Source organism: Euleptes europaea, chromosome 9 (genome assembly GCF_029931775.1).
Source record: "Euleptes europaea isolate rEulEur1 chromosome 9, rEulEur1.hap1, whole genome shotgun sequence".
NCBI lineage: Eukaryota > Metazoa > Chordata > Lepidosauria > Squamata > Sphaerodactylidae > Euleptes > Euleptes europaea.
The window spans coordinates 80,034,599-80,044,659 of NC_079320.1; the positions used below are offsets into that span (position 1 = coordinate 80,034,599).

Consider the following 10,061-nt stretch of genomic DNA (forward strand, 5'->3'; position numbering starts at 1 on the left):
ACCTATAGAGGATATGCCCTGACCTGGATGGCTCCAGGCTAGCCTGATCTCGTCTGATCTCAGAAGCTAAGCAGGGTCAGCCCTGGTAAATATTTGGATGGGCAACCTCCAAGGAATACCAGGGTCGTGACATGGAGGCAACGGCAAACAACCTCCTAACATTTTTTGCCTTGAAAACCCTATGGGGTCACCATAAGTCATCTGTGAATTGAAAGCAAAAAAAAAAAAGTTTTGTAACTATATATTCAGGGGAGTCTTGTAGCTTCTCTAAAGAATCCTGGGAATTGTAGTTTGGTGAGGGTGCCAAGAATTTTCTGTTAGAACTCCTGAGGCTTACTTACAGAACTTCATTTTCCAGAGGAACGAAAATGCCTCTTCAACTAATTTAGATACTGTAGATGTTCCCTCAGCAGTGCAAGTAGGTTGGCGCAGTCAGATGTGTGTGTGCCTTCAAGTCACAGCTGATTTACAGTGATTCCGTAGGGTTTTCAAGGCAAGAGGTTTGGAGGTGTTTTGCCATTGCCTGCCTCCGCATGGGCTGAGAGAGCTCTAAGAGAACTGTGACTGGCCCAAGGTCACCCAGCAGGCTTCATGTGGAGGATTGGGGAATCGAACCCGGTTCTCCAGATTTGAGTCTGCTGCTCTTAACCACTTCACCACGCTGGCTCTTTGATGCAATCAGATACAGAGACATAATAGTGGTGGTATAGGAGGACTGCCTTAAGCTTCAATTTTTGAGCAGTTTTTCTGACTGGCCAAGCAGAGGCCAAAGTGGGCACCATTTTTCTGCATGACCTCTCATGACTTCTCCTCCTGCTGTCCCCCCACTGGTTTCCCCCAAGTGTTGCTATCATTCCTACGCCATCCTTCTCTGTCTCTGCAAACTTTGTCTTTATTCTTGACAGAAACAAAGGTGGGGGGGGGGTCATGTGAATCGTGCATTTAAAGAATCTGGTGAAAACTGCAAGAACAAGACTAAGAATCCTGAAGAGATTCCCCTTTTCCTGTGTAATGTCATGGTTTCGGCACTGCACTGCAGTGGCAAAGTAATTAATATGATGGATGTGAAGCCATCTTGGGTGTCTTAGAATGTCTTAGGGTTGGGACAGATCCAATTTGGAGAGTCGACGATAAACCAAAATAATACAGATTTCATTGGAAGAATTACAGAAATGGCATTTAAACAGTAGTAGTTGGAATGTAGCAGAGATCTGGAATTCTTACATTTTCATGTCGAAAAACCTGTCTTGGCGGAAGGCTTTGACGGTAACTCCATGTAGCCAAGTCAAGAAGAAGGGCTTGTATTCTGCCACTGTCTTTCAGGTTTGAAGCTTTCCTCCACCTCAAGGAACCTTCTTTGGACAGAAGATGACTTTAAAAGATTAAACACGAACATACGTGATACCTGTATGTGTGGTGGCATGCCATTCTGCTTAGCAAAAAGGGAAGTCTTCCACAAGTGGCTCTTCCACTTAAGTTGGAGGATAGCTCCTTAGACTAGAGGAAGGTTTCAGACTTTACTGTGTGGAATGGTAGGATACAAGCCCATATTCCTTTTCATACAGGTTGAGTATCCTTTACCCGGACTGCTAGGGACCAAAAGCGGTTTGTATTTCAGATCTTTCCAGATTTTGGAATATTTGCAAATACTAATGAGATATCTTGGGGATGGGACCCAAGTCTAAACACGAAATTCATTTATGTTTTGTATATGTTTTATACATATTCTGTACACATAGCCTGAATGTAATTTTAAACAATATTTTCAATAATGTTGTGTACATTGAACCATCAATGGCACTGCTGAGGGCCTGCACGCCGACTCAAAAAGTCCGGTTTTCAGATCAGTCCGCATATCGGATGTCCAGATAAGGGATACTCAACCTGTACTAGTTGACGGGAGAAGGAAACAACAAGAGAAGGCTATTTGAAAGCATCGCCACTGAGAAGTAGCTTTGGAGTTGGCCTGTATTTCTTTTGGCCCTGATAAATTTATGTACCCTTATAAGAGAGACCATGAATGCAGCATTATAATCCTGTTGGAATTACCGAAGAGTGAGTAAGCCTTTTCCTGTTGGAATTACCGAAGAGTGAGTAAGCCTTTTCCAGGGTTGAAATGCACCATATGCCCTAGGTTACAAAGCCACAATGCTGTGCCATTTAGGGGAACAGTTAGCACAGTCTGTTGAACGACATATGGCATATTTCACTTTTAAATCTGAATTTCTGTGATTTGGTCGTTTTTACTTATTCCCTTAATTGTACTTGACTAAACCTTTTTTCCTCAAATCATTCAGTTTTAGCCAGGTTGGCCCTCCTCCTCCTCCTCCTGAAATACAAAGAAAACAAGGAAATTAAAGCCAAAAATAATCACACTTGTGACGAATCTCATGGAAGCATATGCAGTATTTATTCCCCTCACATAGCTCTATTACATTTTCAGTGTTGGTGCGTGAAACATTACACTCCCCCAATCTAGATATATTATCTGAGAGGAAGTGTATTAGAAAGTCTGCTGTTACGTTCTGCCCCATCTGGTCAGTCATTTAGGTTCAATAGCTAGTGTCAACCAAATTGTTTCTTATCAAGTGGTTCAGCGCCGTTAAGTTTTTGTTTTGGTAAGACATTCTGAGGGGGGAAAATATTACTGTACATGTACAATCTTTACTGTTCCCTGATTTATGAGCTGAATCCTCCCCTGCTGCAAGGCAGGGCCATTAGGAATCGAGGCGACCTAAAAGAGAGCCAAGAGTCATGAAAAAGAGATGAAAGCCAGGCTTCCATTTTCCTGACATGACGTTCACTTATTTCTGGGGCTAAAGGTGTGCCAAGAGGTTTCATTCCAGCAGCCAGCTTTCCTCATCATCTTTTCAGGGACTGCACTGTAGCCGAGGCAGTGGCTCACAAACGTTTTGGTCGGGGTTACAAGAAAGCGAAGCTCTGGTTTGATTTATCAGTCAGTTCTAACCCCTGACCTGGAAGTGGAATTTTTAGCCCTTGAGGTCTGTGGTTCTCAAAAACACCTTCCCCCTCCTCATTTATTATTGTTTGAGAATTTGGGGAATGCACTTCCCTCCCTCTGATGAAACTCGTGGGCTGTCCCAAACTGCAGTGGAGTTCTATCGGTTTCTGTTAGAAGATACTCGATCTTTGAATCTATCCCCTTGGCTATGAGTTTGAGGAAATGACCCGTGTCACAAGTGTTGTTAGATTTCAACCTGTGTGGAAAAACAGGGACTTTGTTCCTATGGGGAAACCTGTAGCTCATTGGGAGAGCATCCGATTTGGATGTACAAGGTCTACCATGCAAGCCTGAAGGATCTCCAGTAAGAAAGGCTAGAAAAGATACTTGCCTGAGATCTTGGACATTAGACAGTCACGGGTTAGTTCAGTATAAAGCAGCTTCATATGTTCATGTATGCCCTGTCCAGTTTAATCAGTCTACAATTCCATCCGTTTCCAGGGTTGTATGATTCCGCTGTAATCTCTGTAGTCTAATCTTTCCAGGACCAAAAGTATTTGTCTTAGTGTGCCAGGTGAACAAGAAGTGTAAACATTCCCCTTGTCAGGACAACATCACATTCAGACCATAGTGGATCTGTGCAAGTTATGTGGTCTTTCAATTCACTGGGGCCATTTATGCAAGGGTATTTACTTCGCAGTCCCTGCTGAACTGCTTCACATTATTCATTATTTTACCGACCTTTAGATGTGACTTCTCTGTGGCCTCGTTCTTCCCCCGCAGTTCTAGAATCCTGTTATAGAACAAATTTAAAAAGTGCTTCAAGGCAAGAGCGACCCAAATTCTCCCCATTTTCATGCATATTTTTAAACTTCGGGTTTCTCTCCCCACGACCATTTGGCTTCTCCCTCCCATGAGTCTGTCCCTCCCATCCAACCCCTTCCCTCAAAGCAAAGCACAAAAGAGGGAGTTAAACCGTCATGAAATGTGCAGGAAGATACCGAAGAGAGGCTGCAAAGGTTGGAAGGCAGCTCCTGGAGGGAGCTGTTGAAGAAAGGTGGGGAGGAATACCTAGCAAAAGCACATGCAGTCCCTTTAAGAGCTGACCCACCCCCTCCAAGTAAAATGCAACAAGGCTGCGTTTTCAGGGGGAGGGACTCAGAAGCTCTGTGATTCACTGGGGAAGCCTAATTAATCACAAGGTACTCCTGGAATTTGTGTGTGTGTGTGTGGGGGGGGAGCTCTCATGCATATGATGTTTGAGAATTTGGAGCAGAAGACTGTGCAGCAAACCAAACACAAATTTCCCCTGTATAAATGACCTGGGAGTATAAGCTACCCCAGTTTTATGTGTCTCTCTTCCAATGCTCACCACTTTCTGCTTATTCATGTGGAAATTCTGGTCGCTTCCTCACTGATAGGAAGAACAGCGCGTAATTTATGTTGGCAAAATCGGACCTGACATCACCCGAGCGGAACTGAGGGACCGGTTTGAAGTTTTTGGCGAAATTGAGGAGTGCACAGTAAATCTTCAGGATGATGGGTAAAATGAGCCTTTTAAGATCATCCCTTGTTTAGAAGATTCCATATTTATATGTTTTAAGAGGCAGAGTATTGATAGCTCATGGGAATGAGGGCCGACCCCAAAAGTGCTATGACTAATAATGTTTTTAAGAGCCCTTCTCCCCCCCCCCCCCCGTTCCTCCCCTTATTTATTCGTTCTACTATAGTTGTGATTTTCTATCCCAGAAATGAGTATCTTGGCTGACAGGACAATTGTGCTGATGAATGGATGCAGTGGTTTTGGCATGAACTTTCTGAGCCTCTGTTGAATTCTTGCTGTTTAAGAAAAGGTTACATCGATGCTTTTTAATTTTTGTTCACAAAAGACTGTTTTCTTTCCAATTACAGGGATAGCTATGGTTTCATCACTTACCGCTACACCTGCGATGCTTTTGCTGCTCTGGAAAATGGATACACCTTGCGCAGGTCCAACGAGCCTGACTTAGAGTTGTATTTTTGTGGACACCGGCAGTTTTGCAAGTCTAACTATGCAGACCTAGGTATGACCTTTACTGTTCTCGAAATGAAGCACTTAGCGTGAGGCCTGTAATTGAGTTATACCAGAGATGCAGTTTGTTTATTTTTATTTTTGTTTTGTTTTGAGGCAAAAAGAAAAGTTAGAGACATTTATCTAGAAGCTGAGTTGGAGTTCTCTTTTCAAATAGACTGCGCTTGTTTCTGCTTATTTGGAAGGACATTTGGAAGTAAAAAGTGCTGTCAAGTCACAGTCGAGCCAGCATGGTGAAGTGGTTAAGAGCGACAGACTCTAATCTGGAGAACCGGGTTGGTTTCCCCACTTCTACACATATAGCCAGCTGGGTGACCTTGGGCTAGTCACAGTTCTCTTCGAACTCTCTCAGCCCCACCTACCTCACAAGGTGTCTATTGTGAGGAGAGGAAGGGAAGATTGTAAGCCAGTTTGATTCTCCTTAAAAGATAGAGAAAATCAGTGTACAAAAACCAACTCTTCTTATGGGTTTTCAAGGCAAGAGGTGAACAGAAGTGTTTGCCATTGCCTGCCTCTGCGTAACAACCTTGGACTTCCTTGGTGGTTTCCCATCAAATACTGACCAGGTCCGATGCTGCTTAGCTTCCGAGAGCTGATGGAAGTGAGCTAGCCTGGGTCAGCCAGATCAGAATGGAAGGTCACTTAAGCGTTGTGAAATGTGATTGAACTGGGGATGGAGTGAGAGTTAGCCTAGCTTTCATGCTGATTATGAGGTGGTTTCATCACTCATACTGTTCTTCAGCCAACCTGTGCTAATGTGCAGCTGCCAATAGTGAGGTTGTGCACTGGGCCACTGTAGACTGCAAGCCCTACTAATGAGCAATCGCCACACAAATCCATCATGAGCGGAACACTTGTGTATTCCATTGATGTTCTTGCCATGTCAATGGAGTTATGTAGTTTAACTCAAGCGTTACCCAAAGTAGTACTTGTACAAAGGGCAGGTTGGATATTCCAGCAACTGGCATAGTTTGTCTCATTTTTACGGGGCCTCTATTGTAAAGAAGTATTTTTTCTCTTACCAAAGTGGGATTATGTTGGGCGGGTTCTTCGTAAATTATGTGTTGGGTGGGTTCTTTGTAAATTAATCACTGCTCTCATTAAGATTTCTGTATAATGCCATAATGCGCTTTGTATGAAATCTTATACACTCTGCCCTCCGCTTTGTATGATGTGCGAAGGGAATACAAATCTATATTTTCCCTAACCAATTGATGTCTCCTCGGAATCTAAATGATAAAGGCAATATGCATTGTTCACAGTGAATGTGCTATAATTCACTTCACTGGCTAAATAGATAGTGTAAAGCTGGGGAGAGGCAGCTGACTGTTCAAGAGATAGAGGCCCAGTGATGAAAATATAAAAGGTGGCAAATCATTTGTTCAAACGCTGGCTGATAAAAACCAGTAAAGACGGATTGAAGACTTGACTTGATTTGACTTATCTTCACAGTGATGAAGTCAGGGGTGTTTCTAGTATCTCAAAACATCTAGGGTATAAAATAAGCTGCCTGAAAGGGACCTTCTTGATCATTATTCATCACGGAGAGTAGGCCTTCTCTATGGTTTTTCTGTTTTGAGGATAGCTCTTCAAACCTTTCCCTCCTCAGAACTTCATTTGTCCTTCTGGTTTTTTTTTAAGGGTTACTGAGCCTTTTTCTCAAAGAACCATGTGTATTGATGTAGCGGTATATTGGAGCAAAATAAAATGAATCCCCCCCAAGCCTCGTGAAACTCCTGCATAGCACCTGCAAAAGGGGGCATTCCCAGGCGAGAGGGCTTAGGGAGATGACTAAAGTCAGCCCCATCCTGGAAACGCCCCCTGTGGCGTCAGCGTGAACCCTTGCGGCAGAGATACTGTCCCGCCATGGCTGCTCCAGCGTCCAAGCATGGTGCTGGTGTGCCACTCCCCAGCATAACTGACCTTGTGCCAGTGTTAGTGCCAGTTTAGCCAGCACAAGTGGTACTAACGCTGGCGCAGGGGTCACGCCGGCTCCTAACCCCTTCGCCCTTCCCTTGTGGATTGCTCTGTCAACGTTAGGTTATTGCCAAATAAATAGGCCCCAAGCACGGGCGTCTGCAGAAATTAATTTCGGGGGGGGGGGGGTAATTATACCTATGGGCTATTGTCCTGACTATAGTCTTTACACCACTGGCAACACAACTCATCCATCATACAACATAATATGGTGCTAAAGAGAAGCAATAAGAGTAATAGTGAGCTCTCCCTGAAGGTGTTTTACTGGATTGTATAAGATTACGCATTTCAGAACTAACCTGTAACAATATGCTTTTATTTTTCCATGTAACAGTAACAGGGTAAGGCCCTAGAAAGTCATACAACTTTCATTTGTCTAATGAATGACAAGATTATAGGATAGTAAACCAAATTAAAGTCATGCTTCTAATGGTGCATTTCATAGCTTTGACATAGAATCTGCCTTTGCTGTTGGAAGCAAAGCATGTCTGAAGATAATCTGAGTCCTTTGTTAAAGCCTTACCATAATAGAAAAGAAAACATAATAAAAAGGAGATCATTCTTTGAACAAAAACTGGAGTCTTCGAGGATCTTGGCCAAAGTGGTTGATAACTTCTGTTATAAAATTATCTTTGAAACAGACCTTTAACTTTTCTCTGTGGATACTCAACAGACACAATTCAGACAAAGAAATACCAAAATTAGGATCCGGGGGCACATGCCCTCCCCCCCCTCGCAGACACCCTTGGCCCCAAGATAACTATGTATAATAATTAGTTAGCTTATTAGAATCCAGGTTTCATGAATCTCATTACAGTTCCCAAACAGTAGGAGCTCACTTGGTGTGGGTCAAAGGAAAGATTCCTGCTCCTGCCACTGACAAGGAAGGAGGTTTGCAGTGCCTTTACTAGAGGGTACTAGGAGGCGGCGGTGGAGATGCTGAGGTCACAGGTGTGCAGTCATTGAACGGTTCTACTGCTGTTCAGTAATTGTGCACCTGTAGCTATTGCATCTCCATCGCCACCTCCTGGCACCTTTCAATATGAGCACCACTTGCCCCTCCCCCTTCATCAGCTTCTGGACCCCAGTGGGAACACGCTACCCACCTTCTCCATCAGTGGCGGGGGCTGGAATCCAATCTGCAACACATCACTCAGGCTGCTGCTGCTGCCCCAGAACAATGCATGAGCTGACTCTTATTGTGACGTGATGAAGGATCCACTAATGTCATTGAGGTTCTTTGGTTCATTTTTTTTGCCCTTCCAGATTCAAACTCTGATGATTTTGATCCTGCTTCTACCAAGAGCAAGTATGACTCTATGGATTTTGACAGTTTGTTTAAAGAGGCACAGCGAAGCTTGCGAAGGTAACATGCGTCCTGGCCAAGGATAACGGAGGGATGGCGAATACCTCATGGACATCACGTCCTTCAATAATGGACAGTGAAGAAAGTCATGCTCACAAGTTTCTCCTACTCTACACTCTCTGTATTGAAAACATGGTTTACATGGACACAGCTGCTTAAGGAATGAAGAAGCTGAATTAGTCTCGTTTGTGCACGGATGTACCCCAAGGTCTCAGGGCAAAGAGGATGAGGGTTTTGATCTTCGTAGAGAGTGCCAAGTGGAAACCACTTGAAATGGCAGCAGTTCCATAGAGATACTTTTAAAAAAATAATGAGAACTTTGAAATGTGTACATATGACATTTTCAAAAACAAAGCAAATTCAAAACGTCAGCTGCTGACATCCAAGAGAGATGTGTTTTGGTTCTTTATTTTTAAATGAGCCTCTCACTACGTGTTTTAATATGACGACAATCCTGAAGAATACTACAGTTCCTGCAAAATTTACCATCTTCTTTCCATTGTGTTTTTCCTGTGAAATCATATATTTACACATATATACACACATTTTATATATATATATATATATATATAAATGTGTGTGTGTATGGATATATATGGAAGGATGGGAAACTTATGTGGCATTTTTAATGTTTTGTCTTTTTAACGATGATATCCATGTCAGTGTCCAAAACGTTTATCTTGCGTGGAGAAATTTTCGGACACCGCCCTTCCCCCCCCCCAACCATTAACCGTCAACCTTGTCCACTGGATAAGCTGCCATGACCCGCTACAAGCAAGTTGAGGGGATCACTTGGGTACATGGGATGGGGTGGGGTGGGGTGTATAGTTAGATTATTCACTACATTTGAGAATGTAGGCGAGTATTTACAGATGTTAAATGGAGTATTTTTTATTTTGTGTACATACCGTATTATGAGACTATGCTCTTTTTTTTTTTTTTTTTGGTTACAGCTATGCACTGTAAATGCAGCCTTCTTTTGAAAAAAAAACTGCTGAAACTTTTCTTAATCAAGAATATTCAAATGTAATTATACAAAGCAAAACAATATTGTACACTAGCCTATTTAGAAAGCTGAACTTACGCTTATATATATATTTGATTGTAAAAAAAACACAGTGAGAGAAGTGTGCGAGTGAGTGTGTGTGAATGTGTTGAGTGGAGAAATATTGATGCTTTACGCACATCATCCATCCCTCCTTTAAGGGGCTGATCTAATAACGTTGGCCATGACTCCGCGGAAGTCACGCACTTTGAGGCCCTGTTTATTCATTCGCCTGGATGTGGTGTAGCTGCACGGGTCCTCCATTGCTCTGCCCATCTTTCTCCTAGAAGTGCGGTATCAGCGTCTACCATCAATATGAGAGCCAACTGGTTAGGAGCGGTGGACTCTAATCTGGAGAACTGGGTTTGATTCCCCACTCCTCCGCATGAAGTCTGCTGGGTGACCTTGGGCTAGTAAATGCTCTCTTAGAGCTCTTTCAGCCCCACCTACCTCACAGGGTATCTGTTGTGGGGAGAGGAAGGGAAGGAGATTGTAAGCCTGTTTGATTCTCCTTAAAAGGTAGAGAAAGTCGCCATACTCTTCTTCCTCTTTTTCTTCCATTTTCAGATGTTACAAAATGCATCCTGGGAGCCCAACCAATGGGTGCACATGCTACCCACCATGCTCCTGATATGCACGA

The 10,061-nt window shown here is 43.2% G+C and overlaps 1 protein-coding gene across 1 annotated transcript in view; it reads left to right on the forward strand.

Moving 5' to 3' along the window:
• Positions 1-8,719, forward strand: part of PPARGC1A (PPARG coactivator 1 alpha) — a 49,404-nt gene extending 40,685 nt beyond the window's left edge. Inside the window, exons 9-11 of the mRNA XM_056855593.1 lie at positions 4,384-4,505; positions 4,874-5,025; positions 8,277-8,719. Of these exons, the coding sequence (XP_056711571.1) occupies positions 4,384-4,505; positions 4,874-5,025; positions 8,277-8,380 (378 nt within the window). The 3' untranslated portion in view covers positions 8,381-8,719. The remainder of the gene's footprint in view (positions 1-4,383; positions 4,506-4,873; positions 5,026-8,276) is intronic.
• The last annotated feature ends 1,342 nt before the right edge of the window (positions 8,720-10,061 follow it).